Source organism: Danio rerio, chromosome 6, assembly GCF_052040795.2.
Source record: "Danio rerio strain M-AB ecotype USA chromosome 6, GRCz13ab, whole genome shotgun sequence".
Lineage (NCBI taxonomy): Eukaryota > Metazoa > Chordata > Actinopteri > Cypriniformes > Danionidae > Danio > Danio rerio.
The window spans coordinates 55,542,860-55,570,732 of record NC_141026.1 but is presented as its reverse complement, the minus strand read 5'-3'; the positions used below and the strand labels follow the sequence as shown (position 1 = coordinate 55,570,732).

At 36.9% G+C, this 27,873-nt stretch overlaps 1 protein-coding gene across 5 annotated transcripts in view; it reads left to right on the top strand.

Annotated features, from left to right (window-relative positions):
• The window catches only part of cacna2d2a (calcium voltage-gated channel auxiliary subunit alpha2delta 2a), a 453,173-nt gene that overhangs the window by 339,425 nt on the left and 85,875 nt on the right, over positions 1–27,873 (top strand). For all 5 annotated transcript variants that reach the window (XR_015492768.1, XR_015492769.1, XM_087255552.1 and 2 more), the window contains 3 exon segments: positions 12,889–12,939; positions 15,417–15,516; positions 24,355–24,516. Coding sequence is in view for 3 of the 5 variants with exons in the window: in XM_087255552.1 (XP_087111678.1) it covers positions 12,889–12,939; positions 15,417–15,516; positions 24,355–24,516 (313 nt within the window). In the remaining 2 variants the exon portion in view is untranslated.

The window sequence follows — 27,873 nt, the reverse complement described above, 5'->3', positions numbered from 1 at the left end:
AGCACAGCGTCAGTGGAGATGAGCACAGCGTCAGTGTGGTATAGTGGAGATGAGCACAGTGTCAGTGGAGATGAGCACAGCGTCAGTGGAAATGAACACAACATCAGTGTGGTATAGTGGAGATGAGCACAGCGTCAGTGGAGATGAGCACAGCGTCAGTGGAGATGAGCACAGCTTCAGTGTGGTATAGTGGAGATGAGCACAGCGTCAGTGGAGATGAGCACAGCGTCAGTGGAGATGAGCACAGCGTCAGTGGAGATGAGCACAGCTTCAGTGTGGTATAGTGGAAATGAGCACAGCGTCAGTGGAGATGAGCACAGCGTCAGTGGAAATGAGCACAACATCAGTGTGGTATAGTGGAGATGAGCACAGCGTCAGTGTGGTATAGTGGAGATGAGCACAGCGTCAGTGGAAATGAGCACAGCATCAGTGTGGTATAGTGGAGATGAGCACAGCGTCAGTGTGGTATAGTGGAGATGAGCACAGCATCAGTGTGGTATAGTGGAGATGAGCACAGCATCAGTGTGGTATAGTGGAGATGAGCACAGCATCAGTGTGGTATAGTGGAGATGAGCACAGCATCAGTGTGGTATAGTGGAGATGAGCACAGCATCAGTGTGGTATAGTGGAGATGAGCACAGCGTCAGTGTGGTATAGTGGAGATGAGCACAGCGTCAGTGTGGTATAGTGGAGATGAGCACAGCGTCAGTGTGGTATAGTGGAGATGAGCACAGCGTCAGTGTGGTATAGTGGAGATGAGCACAGCGTCAGTGTGGTATAGTGGAGATGAGCACAGCATCAGTGTGGTATAGTGGAGATGAGCACAACATCAGTGTGGTATAGTGGAGATGAGCACAGTGTCAGTGGAGATGAGCACAGCGTCAGTGGAAATGAACACAACATCAGTGTGGTATAGTGGAGATGAGCACAGCGTCAGTGGAGATGAGCACAGCTTCAGTGTGGTATAGTGGAGATGAGCACAGCGTCAGTGGAGATGAGCACAGCGTCAGTGGAGATAAGCACAGCGTCAGTGGAGATGAGCACAGCTTCAGTGTGGTATAGTGGAAATGAGCACAGCGTCAGTGGAGATGAGCACAGCGTCAGTGGAAATGAGCACAACATCAGTGTGGTATAGTGGAGATGAGCACAGCGTCAGTGTGGTATAGTGGAGATGAGCACAGCGTCAGTGGAAATGAGCACAACATCAGTGTGGTATAGTGGAGATGAGCACAGCGTCAGTGTGGTATAGTGGAGATGAGCACAGCGTCAGTGTGGTATAGTGGAGATGAGCACCGCTTCAGTGTGGTATAGTGGAGATGAGCACAACATCAGTGTGGTATAGTGGAGATGAGCACAGCATCAGTGTGGTATAGTGGAGATGAGCACAGCGTCAGTGTGGTATAGTGGAGATGAGCACAGCATCAGTGTGGTATAGTGGAGATGAGCACAGCTTCAGTGTGGTATAGTGGAGATGAGCACAGCGTCAGTGGAGATGAGCACAGCGTCAGTGGAAATGAGCACAACATCAGTGTGGTATAGTGGAGATGAGCACAGCGTCAGTGTGGTATAGTGGAGATGAGCACAGCATCAGTGTGGTATAGTGGAGATGAGCACAGCATCAGTGTGGTATAGTGGAGATGAGCACAGCGTCAGTGGAGATGAGCACAGCGTCAGTGTGGTATAGTGGAGATGAGCACAGCGTCAGTGGAGATGAGCACAGCGTCAGTGTGGTATAGTGGAGATGAGCACAGCGTCAGTGGAGATGAGCACAACATCAGTGTGGTATAGTGGAGATGAGCACAGTGTCAGTGGAGATGAGCACAGCGTCAGTGGAAATGAACACAACATCAGTGTGGTATAGTGGAGATGAGCACAGCGTCAGTGGAGATGAGCACAGCGTCAGTGGAGATGAGCACAGCTTCAGTGTGGTATAGTGGAGATGAGCACAGCGTCAGTGGAGATGAGCACAGCGTCAGTGGAGATGAGCACAGCGTCAGTGGAGATGAGCACAGCTTCAGTGTGGTATAGTGGAAATGAGCACAGCGTCAGTGGAGATGAGCACAGCGTCAGTGGAAATGAGCACAACATCAGTGTGGTATAGTGGAGATGAGCACAGCGTCAGTGTGGTATAGTGGAGATGAGCACAGCGTCAGTGGAAATGAGCACAGCATCAGTGTGGTATAGTGGAGATGAGCACAGCGTCAGTGTGGTATAGTGGAGATGAGCACAGCATCAGTGTGGTATAGTGGAGATGAGCACAGCATCAGTGTGGTATAGTGGAGATGAGCACAGCATCAGTGTGGTATAGTGGAGATGAGCACAGCATCAGTGTGGTATAGTGGAGATGAGCACAGCATCAGTGTGGTATAGTGGAGATGAGCACAGCGTCAGTGTGGTATAGTGGAGATGAGCACAGCGTCAGTGTGGTATAGTGGAGATGAGCACAGCGTCAGTGTGGTATAGTGGAGATGAGCACAGCGTCAGTGTGGTATAGTGGAGATGAGCACAGCGTCAGTGTGGTATAGTGGAGATGAGCACAGCATCAGTGTGGTATAGTGAAGATGAGCACAACATCAGTGTGGTATAGTGGAGATGAGCACAGTGTCAGTGGAGATGAGCACAGCGTCAGTGGAAATGAACACAACATCAGTGTGGTATAGTGGAGATGAGCACAGCGTCAGTGGAGATGAGCACAGCTTCAGTGTGGTATAGTGGAGATGAGCACAGCGTCAGTGGAGATGAGCACAGCGTCAGTGGAGATGAGCACAGCGTCAGTGGAGATGAGCACAGCTTCAGTGTGGTATAGTGGAAATGAGCACAGCGTCAGTGGAGATGAGCACAGCGTCAGTGGAAATGAGCACAACATCAGTGTGGTATAGTGGAGATGAGCACAGCGTCAGTGTGGTATAGTGGAGATGAGCACAGCGTCAGTGGAAATGAGCACAACATCAGTGTGGTATAGTGGAGATGAGCACAGCGTCAGTGTGGTATAGTGGAGATGAGCACAGCGTCAGTGTGGTATAGTGGAGATGAGCACAGCATCAGTGTGGTATAGTGGAGATGAGCACAACATCAGTGTGGTATAGTGGAGATGAGCACAGCATCAGTGTGGTATAGTGGAGATGAGCACAGCGTCAGTGTGGTATAGTGGAGATGAGCACAGCATCAGTGTGGTATAGTGGAGATGAGCACCGCGTCAGTGTGGTATAGTGGAGATGAGCACAACATCAGTGTGGTATAGTGGAGATGAGCACAGCATCAGTGTGGTATAGTGGAGATGAGCACAGCATCAGTGTGGTATAGTGGAGATGAGCACAGCATCAGTGTGGTATAGTGGAGATGAGCACAGCATCAGTGTGGTATAGTGGAAATGAGCACAGCATCAGTGTGGTATAGTGTAGATGAGCACAGCGTCAGTGTGGTATAGTGGAGATGAGCACAGCGTCAGTGTGGTATAGTGGAGATGAGCACAGCGTCAGTGTGGTATAGTGGAGATGAGCACAGCGTCAGTGTGGTATAGTGGAGATGAGCACAGCATCAGTGTGGTATAGTGGAGATGAGCACAGCGTCAGTGTGGTATAGTGGAGATGAGCACAGCATCAGTGTGGTATAGTTTAGATGAGCACAGCTCACAGACAGCATCCTCTAAAACAAAAACTGCAAGAAAAAATAGTCCAAGGTATATATTTGTTGGTTCTTAAAAACATATACATGGGCACATACAGTATCTCCATATATATATATATATATATATATATATATATATATATATATATATATATATATATATATATATATATATATATATATATATATATATATATATATATATATAATTTAATTGACATCTTCAATTTACAATTCTAATAAAATATTAATATTTAAATAAATAGGGAATGTTATTTTAGATAATATTTCATAATCAGCAAACATTTTAAAATATCTACAGCATGTACTTGGTCTCTTCCTTTTTGTTTTGTTTATTATCAATTTGAACATTTACACTTAACATGAACAGGGCACACATTAAATCCCAATAAAAAGCCATTTTCTTCATTTACTCCATTGCTTTTTCATCATTTGCAATATGTTTATGAGGCATGTGTGTCTGTTAGGCTTGGAAAATTTCATTATGTTTTTTTATTGGAGTTTTATCGCTGCTTCTAATGCGCTGCTCTTAACCTCCAATTATGCCTCCTGTGTTTACTGAAACTGTATTCATGGAAATGTGTGTTTGTTTGAGCAGAAAGACAGGGCAGCATTATTAGAAGTAAGAACATGAGCAAACACGGTACAAACTGAATCGAGCACACCGACAATTGATTGCATCAAACCAAACAGAGCTGCAAAATGAATTTTGAATACAAAGAATACTAGTGTAGCCCTTATGTTTCCCGCAAAGGGGGTGCGAAAATTAATTTTGAGCTGTCTGATGTCATAGTGTGTGTGCTTTGCTGTTTGAGAAAAGCGATGCGAGCATGCTGATTTGAAACTGGAGCTGTAAGATACTTGTAATTTACTTAAATAATCAAACTACATCTGTCAGGTCAATCCCAACCTGTGTGACTTTTTCCTTGGAGTGCAAAAGCTGAGAGTTTAAAGAATTATGCTTTTCATGAACTGCATTTTATACTATTATTTAAGAACCAATGCGTTCAATTATTAAATGCTTTTATTTAAACTTTATATTCAGTCATAAGAATATTGGAAATAAAAATGTATCAGTTTCAATATAAATATTAAGCAGCACAACTGTTATTGAAAATAGCTTTTTTAATTATAACTCAATGTATTAATATTATTGTTTTCACTGTATAGTATGCAATAATAATAATTATATATATATATATATATATATATATATATATATATATATATATATATATATATATATATATATATATATATATATATATATATATACAGTTGGAAGTCAAAATTATTAGCCCTCCTATGAAATTTGTATTCTTTTACAAATATTTCACAAGTGCTGTTGAACAGAGCAAGAAAATTGTTTTCACGGCATTTCCTTTTGTATTTTTCTTCTGGAAAAGGTTTTTTTTCTTTTATTTTGGGTGAAATAATTATTTATATATTTTTTTAAGTAAAAACTGCTAAGGTCAATATTATTAGCCCTCTTAAGTAATTATTTGTTTGATTGGCTCCAGGAAAAAAACTACTGTTGTCCAATGACTTGCCTAATTACACTAACTTGCCTAGTTAAGGTAATTAACCTAATTAAGCCTTTAAATTGCACTTAAAGCTTAAAACTGGTGTCTTGAAAAACAAATAGTACGATAATGCATTCTGTCATCATGACAAAGACAAAAGAAATAAGTTTAGACTTGAGAAAAAGAATTGTTGAGGCTCACAAAGAAGGAGAAGGATATACATGTTTATCAAAGCGTTTTCAAGTGTCAAGAAGTGCCGTGAGAAGTATTATCAAGAAGTTTAATGAGATCCACACTGTGGAGAACATGACTGGCAGAGGTAGAAAGCGAAAGATTTCCAAAACTTTGGAAAGAAAATTAGTAAGAGAGGTTTCTAAAGACCCAAGAACAACTGCCAAGACACTAGTGAATGAGCCAAGTCTGGAATTAATGTCTCAGCAAAGACGGTCACTAGAGCCCTGCACAGGAGTGAACTGAAAGGTTGTCGACCAAGAAAGACTCCTCTTTTAAAAAAGACACACCTCCAAGCTAGACTGAAGTTTGCCTGGGGCAATCTAGAGAAAAATAATGAATACTGGAAACGTATCCTTTGGTCAGATGAGACAAAACTAGAGCTCTTTGGCCATAGAGATGTTGCCTATGTTTGGAGGTAGAAGGGAGAGGCATTTAATCCAAAGAACACCGTTCCCACAGTGAAACATGGCGGTGGGAGTATAATGCTATGGGGATGTTTCAATGCATGTGGAACTGGGAATCTTATCAGGGTTGAAGGAAACATGAAAAAGGAAGACTACCAGAAGATTTTGAAAAATAACCTCAAACAGTCTGCAACAAAACTTGGTTCGGGTCGACGTTTTGTATTCCAGCATGATAATGACCCAAAGCATACCTCACTTCTGGTAAAGAACTACCTTCAACAGAACAAAGTGAAAGTCCTTGACTGGCCTGCACAAAGCCCAGACTTGAATCCAATAGAAAATCTGTGGGGGACACTGAAGTCTAGAGTTCATGCCAGAAGACCAACAAATCTGGAAGAGCTGGAGAGATTTGCTAAGGAAGAATGGGCTAACACTCCTCAGGAGACATGCTTGAAACTTGTTGAGAGCTACAATAAACGACTGATGGCTGTTATCAAGCAAAAGGGTTACACTATTGACTATTAACATCAGAGGGCTAATAATTTTGACCTCCAAGCTTTTTTTATTTTTGATTATAATTGTGTTTCTGTTTGTTTTACAAACACTCAAAGCTTCCTAAATAAACTGTTATGTTTAAAAATTATGTGTTGAAAAAATCTTTAATCCATTAAAAAGCACTTGGGAGTTATTTGAAAAATAATGAAATATTTTATAGGGGGCTAATAATTTTGTCTTCAACTGTATATATTTCTAATAACTGATTTATTTTATCTTTCCATGATGACAATTTTGTCCCAAAAATGTTTTTTAAAAAATTAATAACTGCTTGTATTCTAGCCGAAATAAAAGAAATAAGACTTTCTCCAGAAGAAAAAATATTATCAGACATACTGTGAAAATTTCATTGCTCTGTTAAAAATCATTTGGGAAATATTTAAAAAAGAAAACAAAAATCAAAAGGGGGCTAATAATTCTGACTTTAGCTGTATATATATATATATATATATATATATATATATATATATATATATATATATATATATATATATATATATATATAGTTTTAATGTTATATATAATTAAATTTAAATAAAAATTGTATATTTTTTAAATAAAATACTGATAATTGAAAATAATAGAAGACACAACAAATGTATTATATATATATATATATATATCTATAAGATATATATAAGATATACAAATCTTCCAGTTTTTTTTTTTCAAATACACATTAATCTGATTCTAATTTAAAGACTTTTATAATTAAACCAATAAACATAGTACCTCTGTTTTTTTGGACTAAAAATAACATCTAAACTATCTTCTTCAGTTGCCAAAGGCTCATTCTCTGCAAGTCATTGTTAGTGTTGGCTTTGCACAGTCTTTCAGCTCTATTTGTCCTATAATAGTCAGAGTTCTCTCCAGTGGCATTAAGACTGGCTTGGCCTCCAAAATGAGGGTTAAAGTTCACTGAGCAGGTTTGCAGTGGCGTGCGCTGGTTAGCGTTTTATGTTGTGCGTTCCCCGCCAGGGCTTTTCCATTTTTGTTTCCAGAGCTTAGCCATGCTTCAAAACGCACTATAGCGGAGCACCTGGCAACACTTCTCACATCAGCTCTTCAGCCTGATTACCAGCGCAGAAGAGACCCTCAACACTAACACAAAGCGCTAACTACCTGTCTGCATGACAGCCAATCACCTCCCGATTTCAAGTCAACAGCTTTACCGCGTCCATCAATCTCCGGCTCTGATTGTCAGGTGTAATGCCTTTTTAATTGCACGTGGAAAAGTGAAAAAGGCTTCACTAGTGTTTTCTATATGTCAGCCTCTATCAGCAGTGGACAGATGCTCCGCTTATTTATTTATTTTGTTGTCGGGGCCGCGCATCGCTCATTGTCTCCCTGCGCTCAGATTGAGCACCGGGCTAAAAATGGCTTGAGACAAAGCCCAGGATCTGCTAACGCTTGCACAAAGACGCTTGGAGACGGACGGATGGGGTAATGTGTTTGTCAGCGGAGCCGTGAGTCAGATGGAGGAGAAACGCAGGCCGCTTTGACGTTTCACCTGACGCCGGGATTCTCAGACTTCTAGGTTAGCCAAATGCAAACTTTGAAGACCGCTCAGATGCTGATCGAGAGGAGCGTGAAGGACTTTGAAAGATTTTTTGAAAGCAGATGCACTCAAGCGTTGAAGATATGTTGATATATGCATTATATTCATTTACTGGAGAAAACAAAGATGTGTCTTTCAACTATTGGTTGTGACTAAATAGAAGACTGGATTTATGTAGTATACACAGTAGGGCTGTCAAAATTAGCGCGTTAACGCACGTGATTAATTAGAAAAATTTAACGCGTAAAAAAAATAACGCAAATTACGCAGTTGCTATTTTTTTTTTTTTCTTGTTGTGGCTGACATGTGTTCAGGGCTGGCCCGTCCATAGAGGCGACCTAGGCGGCTGCCTTGGACAGCAGAATAGCGAGTGTTTCTCCCGGTCCTCACATTCATCCGCTACACCAGGGGTTCCCAAACTTTTCAGCCAGCGACCCCCAAAATAACAATGTCAGTGACTCGCGACCCCCATTTTTCAAAATGGTTATACTGTAAGTATATAAACGTTGCAGACACAACTATAGGCCCATATAAACATGAGCATATTGAAAACACATAAATGCAACATATAATGTTTTTTTTTGTCATTTATTAATTTAATTACATTTAAATATAATAATTAAAAGCTGATGGCTGATTTTTGTTTGTTTGTTTTTGTTTCTTTAACGCAACGATTAACTATCTTCTGTGGGTTATGAATAAAATGTTAATTCAAATAGTTTAAGCAAATTTATTTAAATTTTAGAAATCACCAGGCAAAGAAATATGGATAAGACCAAGGACGCCCTTTCAGATGGAAAGTTTCAGTATAAAACAATTAATGTCGCATCTTCAGGCTATCCTGCGTTTCCTCCAGAGTTTCATGCAGTTTCGGGTGCTTCATTTTTAATATTTAGACTTTAACTGCAGTTCAGCAGTTCACTCTCATACAGCATATTTTCATTCAGGATGTGTTAATGGAATTTGATACCGCATGGCGAACAGAAAGAAAAACATCCGCATTTCGGGACTCGCGTGGTCATTTAAGATAATCAAAAATCGCTGTTTACATGGTCGACTCTTGATCAGTTTTATCCTAATCATCATTGCTGAGTATTGGTGTCTGTGTGAATGAAAGTGCCAGATGAATTTGCAAGCTGTCACAGACATTTCTCCGCCCTTAAGCTGCGTCCCCCAAATGTTTCATTAAGTTTGACGTGTTTCCCCCCTTTTGTAAAGCGTCTGCTTCACGTTCCTCTGTCAGAATCCTTGCCTAAATACAGCCATACTTTAGAATGCTTAGTTTAAGCAAATTTGATGAACGCAATGAATGTAATGATGAATCTGAAGGGATCCCTCTCACTCACTGGCACTGTGCGCGTTGTCTCTCTCTGTGTGTGTGTGTGTGTGTGTGTGTGTGTGTGTGTGTGTGCGTGCGTGCGTGCGTGCGTGCGTGCGTGCGTGCGTGCGTGCGTGTGTGTGTGTGTGTAGTCCACTTAGAATCCAACATGGAAAGCATTTAGTTTGTTATTGATGGATTGTTTTGAAATTTAAATGGCACTTACATGCCGGTGTTTTTACTTCTGTAATAAATATGGCATTTCTTGATTAATCATGATTAATTACAAAAAAAGTGTGATTAATCACATTAATTTTTTGAATCATTTGACAGTCCTAATATACAGTTGAAGTCATAATTATTAGCCCCCCTGTTTATTTTTTTCCTCAATTTCTTTTTGATGGAAAGAAGATTTTCAACACATTTCTAAACATAATACTTTTCATAACTCATTTCTAATAACTGATTTGTAATAACGGCCATCAACCGTTTTCAATAATGATAAGCTGTCACTCTAATACAAGTTTTATTTACGGAGAAAATTACAAAGCACTGCAGTGTTTGGTTGTTCTGTGTTTGTCTGAGATAAATAGTCGACCAAAATGTGTATATTCCATACATGCTGAAGCTGATCGGTCAGTTCTTGTCACATGACTCGCGGTGTGCCCCCCGCAGATAAAGTCTAGATAGAATACATGGCCATCTAGAAGTGCAATATAGCAGCATTTTTGTGCATAATAGTATTGCATAACAGTATTTTTATATTACTGTGACGGTTGGGTTTAGGGTTAGTTTAGGAGTAGACATTACAAAATACAACTTATTGAGTAATTTAACAGATAACATAAATAATACTTGGTACAACTACTTTTTTACTTTAGTGTGACGGTAAGGTTTAGGGTTAGGTTAGGGGTAGACATTACAAAATACAACTTATTGAGTAATTTAATAGATAACATAAATAATACTTGGTACAGCTACTTTTTTGACTTTAGTGTGATGGTAAGGTTTAGGGTTGGGCTTGGCGTAGACGTTTAAAAAAATTCAATTAATGGAAAATTTAATAAATAATACAAATAATTATCATTAACATCCGGCCACAATCATATCTGATCTAGCAACAACCTCCTCGCAGCATTCATTCAACTGGGTACGTCTGGAAGGCATGAGTGCATCACTCAACTTGCACAAGCAAGCAGCACACCTGTAAATAAAGAACTTGCGCGAACATTAGAAAAGATGCCATAAATCGAACAGCCCCTAAAAAAGGTCATCATCATTTGTGATCTGTTGATCTTCTTGCACATACATGCTGGATTCACTTGATTTGTTGACAAATGGCTTACGGATCTATTGCTTGGCAGTTTGCAGGTCCTTCACTAGGACTTCACTGGGTCTGTTTCTTACTTATTTTGCTGTTTGTGGGTTAAATTTGGCCGCTCAAGTGACCAAGATGTAATCGAGAGTATACGGTCATTTTTCAAAATAAACGATTTTTTAAAATAAAAGATCGTTCACACTCACATAATAAATTAAACGGAATTATTTATTTATTTATTTATTTTTTATTTTTTGTGCAGCCTGGTAAATAGGCTAATAATTTTGAACTTAAAATGATTTTGAAAAAATTAAAAACTGCTTTTATTGTAGCCAAAATAAAACAAATAAGACTTTCTCCAGAAGAAAAAATATTATAGAAAATACTGTGAAAAACTCCTTGCTCTGTTAAACATCATTTAGGAATATATTTGAAAAAGAAATTAACATTTTGGCTAATAATTTTGACTTCAACTGTATGTGTGTGTGCTGTGTATATTTAGTATGTAAATACGTGACCCTGGACCTTATACTGTAAAAAAGTAGGGTTCCAAACAATTCCTTCATACTGTCCCAACACAACTTCATAAAGTTAACTTAATTGGTTTTGCAAATTTAAGTTAATTAAACATAAAACAATTAAGTTATCCCACACCAAAAAAAATCAGCTTATTTTGAATAACGTTTTGAGTTTGTTTCACAAATTTTTAGCAATAGCCAAAAATACATGGTATGGCTCCAACTTGATTGATCTTTTATGCCAAAAATCATTAAAATATTAGGTAAAGATTATGTTCAATGAAGATTTTTATTTTCTTATTTTCTAACTGTAAATTCAACTGAATTTTTAATTTAAAATGCATTGCTAAGTGCTTCAATTAGACAACTTTTAAAGTCCGTCCTTCTTTCATGACAGTCAGATTTTTATGTATGCAAGGCTGGTCTAGTCATATAGTGAAAATATGAAGGAAAAGGACAGCTCAGATGTATTCAGATGCCCACACAAGCAGAACTGGGTAATATTTGGTGTAGTTATTGGTATATACTGTAAATATGCGCTGCAACAAAAAAAAATCTGCTACTTTTGTAGCTTGCCATTGATTTGTGTTTTGATTTACCTCAGTTTACATTGCTTTTTAATTGCGTTAAGGGATCTTTATCTCTACTCCAATAACTTTTAATGGTGTAAATTGTATTTTCTTGCTAACAAAGCATCAAGAAGACAGCAGAAATCATGTAGTAGATTATGTCTGATCCTTTCAGAGTTCTATTTAGTAAAGTTTTGATCGCAGTGATCTATTAAGAGCTTTATAAATTTGTATCAAATATGTAACAATAGGCGTTATGGGTTTATGATGCTAAGCTGTAATTTTGGTTGAATTTGATTACTTTATTAATGTTATTCCCACTATTTAAACCCACTAAGAGGTCATACCATGCCTTAAATCATGGTATAATCAATGTAACTTGTGGATTTATGTTGTAATTTAGTGATTTATAGCAGTCAAGTATTATATAGTTCATCTTGTTTCAAACCTATAGGAGTTTTTTTCTGTTGAACACAAAAGAAGATACTTCGACAAATGTTGGAAAACTGTAACCATTGACTTCCATAGTGTTTGTTTTTCTTTTTATGAAAGTCAATGGTTACAGGTTTTCAGCTTTCTACAAAGTATCTTCTTTTGTGTTCAACAGAAGAAAGCTCTAAAGGTTTGCAGCTACTTGAGAAGGAGTAAATAGGGAGTTAATTTACATTTTTGGATGAACTATCCCTTTATTATTAACACTGACTGGCTTTTTCGTTTGTTTTGATCTTTTAAAGCTTTACAAACTCATATGAGACAAAAAGCATAATGGATTTATGATGCTAAGTTGTAATTTTGGTTGAATTTGATTACTTTAATAATGTTATTCCCACTATTTAAACCTACTTAGAGGTCATTCTGTGTCTTAAATCGTGGTAGAATCGCTGTAACTTGTGGATTTATGTTGTATTTTAGTGATTAAAATCAGTCAAGTATTAAAAATATAGTTCACCTTTACTTGTTTCAAACCTTTAAGAGTTTCTTCTGTTGAACACAAAAGAAGGTACTTTGACAAATGTTGGAAACCTGTAACCATTGACTTCCACAGTGTTCGTTTTTTCCTTTTATGAAAGTCAATGGTTAAAGGTTTTCAGCTTTCTACAAAATATCTTCTTTTGTGCTCAACAGAAGAAACTCTAAAGGTTTGCAGCTACTTGAAGGTTGAATAAATAGAGTAAATTCACATTTTTGAGTGAACTATCCCTTTAATATCACCACTAACTTGCCATTTTCATCTGTTTTCTAGGTACATCCAGGGAGCGTCTTCTCCAAAGGACATGGTGATCATCGTAGATGTGTGAGTGTCTTCTGAAGTACACATTAACACACACACACACACACACACACACACACACACACACACACACGCATACACACATACACACATACACACAATGTCATCTGTGCTGATGGATCTGCTGTGTATGAGCACTGTAGTGCTCTACTGCCACCTGTTGACCGACAACAATATTATTTTTTCTCATTAAAGTGATAGTCACCCAAAAATGATTGTTTACTCACCCTTTACTCATTTCCAACCTAAAGCAGTTTCTTTCTTCTGTCGAACACAAAAGAGGATATTTAAAAAAAATGTATGAAAAACAACCTACTATGGAGCTCAATGGTTACAGGGTTTCTTCATAAATCCTTCTTTTGTGTTCAGCAGAAGAAAGAAGAACACAATAGAGGACATTTAGAAAAATGTTGGAAACCTGTAACCATTGACTTCCACAGTAAGAAAAACAACCTACCATGGAACTCTATGGTTACAGGTTTTCGTCATAAGAACACAAAAGAGGATATTTAGAAAATTTTGAAAACCTGTAACCATGCACTTCCATAATAAGAAAAACAACCTATAATGGAACACAATGGTTACAGGTTTTCTTCATTATGTCTTTTTTTTTTGTTTGTTAAATAGAAGAACAAGAACACAAAAGAGGATATTTAGAAAAATGTTGGAAACCTGTAACCATCAACTTCCATAGTAAGAAAAACAACCTTCTATGGAAGTCAATAGTTACAGGTTTTCTCCATAAGAACACAAAAGACGATATTTAGAAAAATATCTAAAACCTGTAACCATCGACTTCCATAATAAGAAAAAACAACCTACTCTGCAAGTCAATGGTTACTGGTTTTCTTTGTAATATCTTCTTTTGTGTTTAACAGACAAGACAAAAACACAAAAAAGGATATTTAGAAAAATGTCGAAACCTGTAACCATTGACTTCCATGGTAAGAAAAACAACCTACCATGGAACTCTATGGTTACAGGTTTTCGTCATAAGAACACAAAATAGGATATTTAGAAAAATGTCGAAACCTGTAACCATTGACTTCCATAGTAAGAAAAACAACCTTCAATGGAAGTCAATGGTTACAGGTTTTATCCATAAGAACACAAAAGAGGATATTTAGAAAAATGTTGGAAACCTGTAACCATCAACTTCCATTGAAAGAAAAACAACCTAGTATGCAACTCAGTAGCTATACGTATTTTTCATAAAATGTTCTGTTGTGTTCAACGGAAGTAAGAACACAAACGAAGATATTTAGAAAAATGTCAAAAACCTGTAACCATTGACCTCCATATTAAGAAAAACAACCTATTATGGAAGTCAATGGTTACAGGTTTTCTCCATAAGAACACAAAAGATGTTATTTAGAAAAATGTTGGAAACCTGTAACCATTAGTGAGTAAATTCAATTAATTTTTGGGTGAACTGTCCCTTTAACTTTATATCGAAATGCTGCTGGGTTCCCTGAAATATGACTCAGAGGTTATATGCGATGAAAAATGACATCATGTTTCTGATATCTGAATGCTGAATTTCAAATGTCCTGCGACTCCGATCTAATCTGACCTCTACAATGCCTAATATAAAAAAGAAATGAACAAAAAGCAGATGTTTGCTGATGCATTCATTGAAAGACGTGTTTATTGCATAATGACATGCATTACCGAACTAATCATTTAGTTGTTAAATGCCACATTTAGTGAATCATCAAGAAATGTTTTATTTATCAAACCTTAAGTGTGGAAACGATGCATTTAGAGTCACTGCCGCGTAGTTGAACAAACAAGTGATTGCCTCAATCACACAACCATTATGTGCATAATCGTCAAAAAGAATCATTAATATTCTTAAGTAAGCCTCTCAAGAAAAACAGCTTAATGGAGGTTAATTGTCGCTCGCTGGCAATCGTCCATAACCTTAAATAGATACCGATATCTAATTAAAAAGTACACCAATCGCAGCTGTCGCTTTGCCAAACTAATCTCATGCCAATCAAAAGCAGCGAACGTTTCTGACAATCTTCCACTAATCTCATTGTGACGACTGGAAGCGTGAGACAATAGTGCTGTCATCACTTTTTTGTTTTTTACCCAGCGTGCTCGGCTTTATTAAACCTTCTAACTCTGGAAGCCAAATTACATATGAACTCGTGCTCTGTGATTGCTTTTTCAATAGCTGCTGTAGGCTATTAATAAATCCAATTTGCAGCATAGAATTCAAATGTACTTTGTTTTTGAAGATCGACGCTGTCTGTGAAGATGGCGTGCTTTTTTTTTTTTTTTTTTTTTTTAAACCGGGCTACAATTTGCTTCTGATAGACATGGATGGAGGAGACACTTAGCAACAGGTTCTGCTTGGCAACCGTGGGGACGTTATGAGGCATGAGCTGATTGTTAAATAAACGCTGTTCCGGAGTTATGTTTAGAAGAGTGTGCCGTTCATGGGAAATGTGTGTGTTTTGTTTGTGTTTCAGGAGCGGGAGTGTCAGTGGACTCACACTCAAGCTCATGAAAACATCGGTCATTGAAATGCTGGACACACTTTCAGATGATGACTATGTAAACGTGGCTCGGGTAGGTGTATGTGTTTACACATTGCCTTTTTTTATTATAATTACAAAATAACAGCAGGATTTCTGTATGGGTTTTATGTGTGTATGTATGTTGTATGCATGTAATTTTAATTAAAATTAATTTAGTTTTTTCTTAAAATCAATAACTATATAACCAAATATAATGTTTTTTATTTTATTTTTGTTGTTTTTATTAAACATGTTATTTTATTAGTATATTTGCATTAATGTTATAAGGTCATATTTTAATTAAACTTTTTTGTTACAAATTTTGTAAAATACATTAATATTATTAATAATAATATTAATAATAAAATGTATATTATCTGTGTAGAATATTACTAGCTAATTTGTTTTATAATTATATATATATATATATATATATATATATATATATATATATATATATATATATATATATATATATATATATATATATATATATATATATATATTTAATTTTATTTGCATTAGTCTTCTAACTACACATTTTATTACTATTTTGCAAAAATAAATTATTATTATCATCTACAATTATTATATATAATATATATACTCACTGGCCACTTTATTAGGTACACCTTACTAGTACCGGGTTGGACCCCTTTTGCCTTTAGAACTGCCTTAATCCTTCGTGGCGTTGCTTCAACAAGGCACTGGAAATATTCTTCAGAGATTTTGGTCCATATTGACATGATAGCATCACACAGTTGCTGCAGATTTGTCGATGATGCGAATCTACCGTTCCACCACATCCCAAAGTTGCTCTATTAGATTCAGATATGGTGACTGTGGAGGCCATTTGAATACAGTGAACTCATGTTAAAGAAGCCAATCTGACATGATACACACTTTATGGCATGGCGCATTATCCTGCTGGAAGTAGCCATCAGAAGATAAGCACACTGTGGCCATAAAGGGATGGACATGGTCAGCAACAATACTCAGGTAGGCTGTGGTGTTGACACGATGCTCAGTTGGTACTAATGGGCCCAAACTGTGCCAAGAAAATATCCCCCACACCATTACACCACCACCACCAGCCTGAAATGTTGATACAAGGCAGGATGGATCCATCCTTTCATGTTGTTGACACCAAAATCTGACCCGACCATCCGAATGTCAGAGCAGAAATCGAGACTCATCAGACCAGGCAACGTGTTTCCAATCTTCTGTTGGCCAATTTTGGTGAGCCTGTGTGAATTGTAGCCTCAGTTTCCTGTTTTTAGCTGACAGGAGTGGCTCCTGCTCAAGGTTCAAAGTGTTGTGCATTCAGAGATGATCCTCTGCAGACCTCGGTTGTAATGAGTGCTTATTTGAGTTACTGTTGCCTCTCTTTCAGCTTGAACCAGTCTGGCCATTCTCCTCTGACCTTTGGCATCAATAAGGCATTTGCGCTCACAGAACTGCCGCTCACTGAATATTTTCTCTTTTTTAGACCATTCTCTGTAAACCCTAGAGATGGTTGTGCATGAAAATCCTAGTAGATCAGCAGTTACTAAAATTCTCAGACCAGCCCGTCTGGCACCAACAACCATGCCATGTTCAAAGTCACTGAAATACCCTTTCTTCCCTATTCTGATGCTCGGTTTGAACTGCAACAGATTGCCTTGACCATGTCTACATGTCTAAATGCATTGAGTTGCTGCCATGTGATTGGCTGATTAAGAATTAAGAATTAATAACTGCGCTAATGAGCAGTTGGACAGGTGTACCTAATAAAGTGGCCAGTGAGTATATGTGTATGTGTGTGTGTGTGTGTGTGTGTGTATATATATATATATATATATATATATATATATATATATATATATATATGTATATATATATATATATATATATATATATATATATATACAATTTTATAAAAATAAATATGCTAATAATATTTTATGTTTTATTACAATTTTATGCGTTTGACTGTGTGATTTATTTATTCATTTATTTATTTATTTATTTATTTATTTATTTATTTATTTATTTTTATATTATTAACCACCCAGCTGATGATATCTGCATATGTATTTACAGTATATGGCTTGATTAAGAGAATATGCTGTGTTTTTTAATCTTCTTTTATTCATATTGGCTTCATTTGAGAAGACACTGGTATTAATATTAAGTCTTTTAAATCCTCCGTGAATTTGAACCTGTGTGTGAATTTGTAAAAAAAAATGCTGAATGCACACGAGCATTTAATCTTCAGAGAGTTAATTTATAATGGCCACACAATAACAGCCCACAAACACAACCCACACGAGTGTGAACGCACATTTCCACAGACACACACACATAATCAAACATTAGCGTTTTGGAGACCCACGCCAGTAATCCGGCTGATCCCGGCCTCTTAGTGTGTGTTTCCTAATCCGGGCTCCGAGAGCAAAATGAGCATCATAATCTGAGGCGAACACGACTCATACTGCAGCCGCTGAAGAAAAGCAGTCTTACAGCACATTAGAGTCACGATGTGTGTTTACTGCTGTTTACCAACACACACCTGAGGATCAGTTTAACACTGACCCTAACGGCCTGACTCAAGGTATCCACAAAGATTAAAAAATATAGCATTTCTAAACAAAAAAGTCCCAAGTATTGTGTTCCCGGACTTAATTTTAAACAGGTCTTAATTTTCCAATGGCCATGTCATTCTATCTCTGATCCTCATTGAAATGCTCAACCCTTGCTTGTTATTTATTATTAAATTGCAGTACTAAAACGCAGACCCGGATTGGCTAGTCGGGAAGACCGGGCGAATTCCCGGGGGGCCGGTCTGTTTTTTGGCCGCGAGGTCCAGTGTCCCTATACTGCTTGCACTCTCAGCAGTCACACCTTTATTTATTTATTTTATTTATTTATTTTATTTATTTATTTGACCATAGCCCCACTCTTTTGATTTATTAATTTAAAGCAGCTCTGCTCTTTTTATTTATTTTCTCGCAGCCCCATGAGCAAAATGCAGCCTGCAGGTTAATGCAGATGCCAAACACCGGCACATTTGTAAAAATAAGAATTCGAATGATAAATATTAATGATTATTACTCCTGCTCAATGAAAATCAGAAGATTCATTACATTAATAAATCAGACAAAGAGTGCCACTGTGGTCAAGTGGTCAGCACGTTGCTTTGTGATGCCACTGACCTGAGTTCAAACCTCACCTGAGTAAATGTTATTTATTTATTTATTTGACCATAGCCTCACTCTTTTTATTCATTATTTTACCACAGCTCTGCTCTTTTTATTTAATTTCTCGCAGCCCCGTGAGCAAAATGCAGCCTGCAGGTTAATGCAGGTGCCAAACACCGGCACATTTGTGAAAATAAGAATTTGAATAATTTATATTAATGAATATTACTCCTGCTCAATGAAAATCAGAAGATTCACTACATGAATGAATCTGACAAAGAGTGCCACTGTGGTCCAGTGGCTCAGCACGTTGCGTTGTGATGCCACTGACGTGAGTTCAAACCTCACCTGAGTAAATTTTATTTACTTTATTTTTTTCATTTTTAGTGTTAAGACATATAATACTGTTTGGGTTATTTATGTAGGTGTACATATTTTACTTTTATTTTTTGTGTGACCATCGTTACAAAGGACTGGATATCTATAAAGAATTTTGCACAGAATATATATTCGGATATTGCAGGAATGGACATTGTGATGTATTAAAGAATACTGTTGGAGATTTATTCATTCATTCATTTTCTTGTCTGCTTAGTCCCCTTATTAATCTGGGGTCGCCACAGTGGACTGAACCGCCAACTTATCCAGCAAGTTTTTTACGTAGCGGATGCCCTTCCAGCCGCAACCGATCTCTGGGAAACATCCACACACACATTGACACACTCATATACTACGGACTATATAGCCTACCCAATTCACCTGTACCACATGTCTTTGGACTGTGGGGAAACTGGAGCACCCGGAGGAAACCCACGCGAAGGCAGGGAGAACATGCAAACTCCACACAGAAACGCCAACTGAGCCGAGGTTCGAACCAGCGACCTTCTTGCTGTGAGGTTACAGCACTACCTACTGTGCCACTGCCTCGCCCTGTTGGAGATTTAGCTACACTTTAATGTTATATATTTATGAAAGACATTTGAAGTTCTAAAGCAGTTGTGTCCTTGAAAAAGACTTGATAGTGTCATTAGAAACTGAATGTTGGAAACGGAAATTATGTTATTTTAATATAGTCAGTCGTGAACTGAGGTGGGCCGGTCTAAGGCTTGAAAGTCCAGGGCTGAAAAGAAGTCCCACTCCGGCCCTGCTAAAACGTTCAAATTTCAAAAATGAATCCGAGTGCCATAAAGTCCAAAGTTATACAGTAGTTTTGTGTGATGATGAGATTGAAATAATCATAGTTCACTGATTATCTTCCCTTTTACTTTAAAAAGTTGAATCAACACTGTAACAGAATGATTTGATCAATAATGCACGACAACACATATTTTTATTTTAATCATAATCTTTAAAAAAATTAAGATGAAAACTAATAAACTAGTTTAAGTTGTACAAGCTGTCAGTTTAATGCAATTCATTAAAGTTTAAATAACTCATAAGTTTCATTTGATTCAACTTAATAATTAAAGTCAAACAAGTCATTTCTTACAGTTATTTAGTTACTTAGACTACATTAAACTCAATTAAAACAGCTTATTTGTCTTAAAGGTGCAGTACGTAAGTTTGTCACTAAGTGGTTGAGCTAGGTATTGCACTCCTGGTTTAAAACAAACACAAGTGCAGGTTGCCAGATTGAGGACTAATAGAAGTAAGCCTGACTATTGAGCCTTGTGGCTGATTTAAATCATGTTCTAAATAACGCAACGGCATGCTATAGAAGGAATATTTTCCATATTAAAAGGAGTTTCTCTTTTAACCAACACATCAAATTGATATATTAGAAACAGCTTCTATTTCTCATATAGGCTGAACAACAGAAAACTGACAATGATCACCTCAGGTACAGCTTGTGTGCTTTATTCAGTGTTAAATACTAATAATGTGAGTTTGATTGCCATTTTACATACCATACCATGCGACTGAAAGCAGCAGCAAATTGTTCACTGTGTGAACTGTGTGAAATTAAACTTTAGATCTGTGACTCAGTGCAAGCCAACACATATCAGTGATTCAGCATCTACATTTAATAATGTTAAAGAGGTTTAATATGTTTTAATTAGATTATAAAATATATAGATTATATTGCTGAAGTGCAGTAAGTGCACTATTCTGTGCTTCTGAATGGCTGTATATAAATGTTTCGTCTGGTGCAATTGATTATCACTGCGTATCTTGTCACTTAGCGTGTTGTTAGGACACGGGGTTACAATGTAACCTGCTCCTCTAATGTTTACACTCGTAAGATTTATATTATCTGCTAATTAATAACCACCTCATGTGAAACTCTCAATCTGCGCCTCATTTCGAAGACTATTACTGTCTACTGGAGGTCGCATTTCGGTCACCGATGTATGCTTTGAAAGCCTTTCTGACTGACTGAATGAAATACGCTGTTTTCCATCATGGTAAACCGGGTGCTGAAATATAATTGACCAAAACAAAGACAGACGCTCCAGTATGTAACGCACATTTTCAAAGCAGAATATCTGACTTTAGCATTGTTTTTCAGATAAACAAAGATGTTCAGTGGCATGTTTCTAAAATATCTACAATATTATATCTATTAATATTATGATGTTTTTATGCTTCAGAATAGTCAAAAACATACATCAAGCACATTTAAATACAGGTTAAGCTTTGATAATTCTTTTATAGTATAGATCTGGGGTTGGGGCACCTATGCCTCGGGAGCCACATGTGGCTCTCTGACCAAAAATATGTGGCTCTCCAGCTGTCTCCCTTCAATAAAAAATTTAAACTGTCACTAAAAGTCAGTTTCCTATTGAAAATACAAGTAAAATTACTTTTTTATTGTTTATTTTTACAGCAAAATGAATAAAAGTAAAAAGACATTTCTACAAATGCACGCGTGCGCAGCTGTGGATTAACTTGAATCGCGTTATCAATAAAGGGCATGCAACTTAGATTTCTATAGTAACCTTGCGCTGTAAATTGAAATAACATTTATTATGAGTGTTGATGGCGAAAATAAAAATAATCTATAAATTATCCTTTCTTAATACATGGACTTGCTCAACATGTAATGCTTCATACATATCTCCAATGGCTCTTTCAAAATGCATTTGCCAATAAAATCTGAAATGGCTCTTTGCTGAAAAAAGGTTCCTGACCCCTAGTATAGGTGGTCAGATAGACGAATTAGCTTGAGTCTAATTGTTTGACTCAAATTAGAGATTTCCTTTATAATTCAGACATTGATACTTTGCTTATGAACCTCATGAATCTTAATTTGCCTTCATTATAACTGAGTCTCTATCGGGAAAGAGTAATTGAGAATTAAGAGATCTCCAAGGGATTTTTGTCCCCATGGCAGTTTTAAAATGACATTTCTCATTTCATTTTTGTTTGAAGTGCCTTTTTTTTCTCTCTGCACCTGTGGTGTAAAACCTTATAATCAAGACAATCAGACGTACCTCAGATTTTCACAGCTGAGTTTATCTTTATGCTGAGTTGTTCATTCAGTAAATAAAGCTGTGCAGTATACTGATATTGTGTGTTTTGTGACAAACTCACAACATTTTTTTGGAACTAGTTTAAGTATTTAACTGTGTAACAAATTAATGAATCAGTATTTTTTACAGATCACTTTATTCTAGAAGCCAAATTTAGCATACATTTATCCTGCGCATATTTGTTAACGTTTTCAAGAGTTTACACTTAGCTGATGATTGATTATAAAGCCTGTTTGGCATGCTGTCCTGGTAGAGAGCCTTGAGCTCATAAGATCCTCGAGCCCGGGGCTCCCTCCCGTTTGCAAGGCGAGAGGGGAGTTTGAGCTCAGGTAGATCTCAAAACTCTTCTGCCATAGTAGCTAGTGAACATACTACTTTTTAGGAGCATGTCGACAGGGCCGATTTGGATTAGTCAGCTAACTTAAGTTGCATGTTTCTGTACGGTGGGAGGAAACCGGGAACCCGGGGGAAACTCACATGAGCACAGGGGGAACGTGTAAACTCAGCACAGAACGTTCAGTTTTTTTTTTGTTGTTGGTTTTTATTTAACATATTGTTAATTTTAATGTAATAATGTCAACATATTAATTTAAAAGAATTAACATCTACATTGTATCTGTGTAATGCAGAGAAGATAACACTTTAAGAGAATTCAACATTAGCTTGAAATGAAAGTTTTCCCACAAGCTTAGAAACATACCAATATGTAGAAGGTGCTCAGTGTCATTCACACTACTAAAAACTACAAAACTACTAAAACGCCATGGTAACACATGAAAAAAAAAAAAGATATTAACAGCGTTAAAGGTCATACATAAAGGGAGCGAGGACATAGAGTAGCTCCTCCCCTTAAAAAAACAGCCAAAAGTGTTTTGTTTTTCTCACAGCTCTGCCAATAAGAGTGGTCCAGCTTAATTGTATATATAGTAAAAAAAAATTCATGGTACATACACTACCTGACAAAAGTATTGTTGTTGATCCCAGTTGTAAGAGCAACAAATAATAACTTGACTTCTAGTTGATCATTTGGAAAAGTGGCAGAAGGTAGATTTGTCTGCTAAATCATCTGTTGAGCTGCATCCCAATCATCACAAATACTGCAGAAGACCCACTGGAACCAGCATGGAGCCAAGATTCTCACAAAAATCAGTCAAGTTTGCTGATGGAAAAGTCTTGGTTTGGGGTTACATTCAGTATGGGGGCGCGTGAGAGATCTGCAGAGTGGATGGCAACATCAACAGCCTGAGATATCAAGACATTTGTGCTCCCCATTACATTACAAACCACAGAAGAGGGCAAATTCTTCAGCAGGATAGTGCTCCTTCTCATACTTCAGCCTCCACATCAAAGCTCCTGAAAGCAAAGAAGGTCAAGGTGCTACATGATTGGCCAGCCCAGTCCCCAGACATTAACATTATTGAGCATGTCTGAGGTTAGATGAAGGAGGAGGCATTGAAGATGAATCCAAAGTCTTGATGAACTCTGGGGGTCCTGCAAGAACACTTTCTTTGCCATTCCAGATGATTTTATTAATAAGTGATTTGAGTCAGTGCAGAGATGTGTGGATGCAGTCCTCCAAGCTCATGGGAGTCAGACACAATATTCATTCTCTTTCCACTGCAGCATGACTTTATATTCTATACTGTACAATATTTCTGTTAGGTGACAAGACTTTTGTCTAAGCAAAGTCAGACCTTACTTTCCTAATTAAGTAATTAAAAATCAAGGCATGATCATATTTTATTTTGGTAAAATAGGCGTAATCTAGAGGCCTTTGCCTTTCATATGAGCCACTTCTGATACCAAATGATCAACTAGAAGTCAAGTTATTATTTGCTGTTCCTAAAACTTGGATAGACGACAAAACTTTTGTCAGTTAGTGTATCGTAAAGCCATTTGTTTTTACTGTGTAGTTTCTCCTAGTACCCAAAACTAGCGCATATCAACCCTGTCCTCACATATAACAAATTTTCCAAGTAAAAACATTCAGATCTGAGCTCTATTAAAGCATCCAGTGTTGATTAGCGTTGCGAAATAGATTTGAAGTTTCATCCGAGTTGATTCATCTTCAGTGGAAGCGAATGATGAATTGCGAGGGAAATCAATCAGGTGTAAGTGACTCCATTAGCGGGTGTTAACAGCAGAAATGATGATGCAGTGAGATCTAATGGAGATGAATAATGAAGCTTTTAATGGACTGGCTAAAGCAGCTGCTGTGTGTCTTTGTCTGTCTTGCAGTTCAATGAGAAAGCGTACGCTGTGGTGCCGTGCTTCACCACGCTGGTCCAGGCTAACATTAAAAACAAGAAGATCTTCAAAGAGGCGGTGATGAACATGCAGGCCAAGGGAACCACAGACTACAAGACCGGCTTTCAGTTCGCCTTCGACCAGCTGTTAAACGTAAGACATTTTTTTCTTCTACAAATATTTCCCAAATGATGTTTAACAGAGCAAGGATTTTTTTCACAGTATTTCCTATAACTTTTTTTCCTCTGGATAAATTATTTGTTTTATTTTGGCAGTTTTTTTTTTTTTTTTTTTTTTTTTACTATTTCAAGGTCCACATTATTAGCTCTCTGCTTTCACTCTTCAGTGCTGTTTTTATTTGATCAAAAGTACTGTACACCTTTGAAATATTATTGTTTTTTTAACAACTGCTTGAATGTAATTTACAATGCAATTTATTCCTATGATTCATTCATTTTCATTTCGGCTTAGTCCCTTTATTAATCTGGGGTTGCCACAGTGGAATGAACCGCCAACTTATCCAGCATATTTTTTATGTAGCCATCTCAGGGAAACATCCACACACACACTTATTTACACTTATACACTACGGACAATTTAGCCTAGCCAATTCACCTGTACCACATGTGTTTGGACTGTGGGGGAAACCGGAGCACCTGGAGGAAACCCACATGAACGCAGGGAGAACATGCAAACTCCACACAGAAATGCCAACTGACCCAGCCGAGACTCGAACTAGCGACCTTCTTGTTGTGAGGCGACAGCACTACCTACTGCGCCACTGTGTCGCCTCTATTCCTATTATGCAAAGCTTAATTATAAGCATCATTTGTCCCAGATTTTACCCAGCAGACTCACAAAGTCATAAGACATTAATATTAGGTTAGATTTAAGTTGCCAGTGTCTAAGGACAAAGTTATTCTGACGTTCAAATGACGTGACCAAAATCCAACGTCAAGCCAACATCTTAAACCAACATCATATTGACGTCAAATACTGACATTTATTTGACAGGTTTGGCCATCAAAATCCAACATCTGATAGACGTCATATTAGTAACATCCACAAAACGTCAAGCTGTAACATCATCATTGATATTTTCTTGTTTTGGGTTGCGTTGGAAAGTAAGCATCTGATGTTGGACATTGACGTTGGCCTGATGTTGAGTTCTGACCGATTTTCTAAAAAAATCTAACCCGATTTTTATTTCCAAACAAAATGCAATGTCCCATGATGTTGGGGTACAACATCAATCTGACGTCATGTTGACGTCCTGTGCCTGCTGGGTAGTGTCACGTGATGCTTTAGAAATCATTATTATTATATAAAGATGTGCTGCTCAAGAAACATTCAGTATTATTCATTCATTCATTTTCTTGTCGGCTTAGTCCCTTTATTAATCCGGGGTTGCCACAGCGTAATGAACCGCCAACTTATCTAGCAAGTATCAAGTTTTTTTAAGCAGCGGATGCCCTTCCAGCCGCAACCCATCTCTGGGAAACATCCACACACACATTCACACTCCAGACAATTTAGCCTTCCCAATTCACCTGTACCGCATGTCTTTGGACTGTGGGGGAAACCGGAGTACCCGGAGGAAACCCACGCGAAGGCAGGGAGAACATGCAAACTCCACACAGAAACCCCAACTAAGCCGAGGTTTGAACCAGTGACCCAGTGACCTTCTTGTTGTGAGGCGACAGCACTACCTACTGCGCCACTGCCTTGCCACATTCAGTATTATCATGTCGAAAAGACTTTTGGTGTACATAAATGTTTAAATGTTAAAAGATCAGCATATACAATTGAAGTCACAATTATTAGCCCTCCTGTGTTTTATTTTATTTTTATTTTTAAAATATTTTCCAAATGATGTTTAACAGAGCGAGGAAATTTTCACAGTGTGTCTGATAATATTTTTTTCTTCTGGGGAAGTCTTATTTTTTTTATTTCAGCTAGTAAAAAAGCAGTTTTGAATTTTTAAAAACCATTTTAAGGTCAGAATTATTAGCCCATTTAAGCTGTATTTTTTTTTTTTTTTTGATTGTCTGCAGAACAAACCATCGTTATACAATAACTTGCCTAATTACTCTAACCTGCCTAGTTAACCTAATTAACCCAGTTAAGATATTAATGTCACTTTAAGCTGATTAGAAGTGTCTTGAAAAATATCCAGTCAAATATTATTTACTGTCATCATGGCAAAGATCAAATAAATCAGTTATTAGAGATGAGTTATTAAAACTATTAAGTTTAGAAATTTGCTGAAAAAATCAATATACTTCAACTGTATTTGAAATACTGTAGAAGTCTTCTATAGCAATATGCACGTATTTAATTCTTCTTTTGAATCATTTTTTGTGTTAAAACTATTGCAGATTAAAACTATTAACTTATTGGATTGTGGCCTCCAGTCCTTTAAATAATTAAATTTTAAAAAGATCTGTGGGTGAGCCCAAAAGGAGTCTTTTTTTTCCTTTCTTTTTTGCTAGGTTTAGCTGGATTTGGCTTAGTTAAATTTGATGTCAAATTTAATGCCAAAACATCCTCTTACCAACTCAGCGGAAAATTGTGTTGCTCAGATGTTGCTTTGTCAAAGTGTCTTAGATTTAACAGAGAGAATGTCATCTTTTAGACCACGTTTTTCTGAAAAATCTATAAAAACAAGCACACATGAGGATCATTAGTTGATAAACAGATCCTTAAAGGGTCAAGAAGCACATTGTCTGACATTTTAACACACATTTGCACATTAAAAAATACAATGTAAGTGTCGTGTTTTTTTTTGATTGTTGGAGAAAATAGGTAATTTACACGTTTATTTGCACTATTTTTACAGGTTGTGTCGTTGCAAATGATATTTATTGAAAACAAGTTTATTCCTAACGATCTGCGACAACAATGTGCAAATTTCCTGTTTTAGAAATAGTTTCTTTTTCCGCTGTTGCAGCAAAACAACAGCATAAACTACTGACAATAATTACCTCAGGTATTGATTATGTGCTTTATTCTGTGTTAAATGCTCCCAATGTGAGTTTAAATATCATTTTAAGTGACATTTATTAAAAATATTACTACTGAAAGCAGAAGCAGATAGTTCACCTCAGATGTTGAAAATAAAATTACTGTTACCTTGACTTTGACGAACTTTATTGTCATTAAAATATACTGATGTACACAGAAAGAAATTCCGTAGCATAAAATATAATATAACAATAATATAATATAACAATAATCATACCCATCCTTATCGTCAAGTAGATCTGTAAGGCAAATCATATTAGTGCATACAATTTTTTGCATGAAACTCCCCAATACAATGTAAACAAATATATAAATTGTGATTATTAAATGTTTAGTAGTCTGATAACTAGTGTGAGCAGATAGTTTGAGCATGAAAGTCAGAACTGTGATTCAGTGCAAACCAACAACGTCAGTCAATTAGTAGCCTATTAATAATCTTTAATATGTATTAGTTAGATTAAAAGCTTTTACCATTTCACTGGCAGT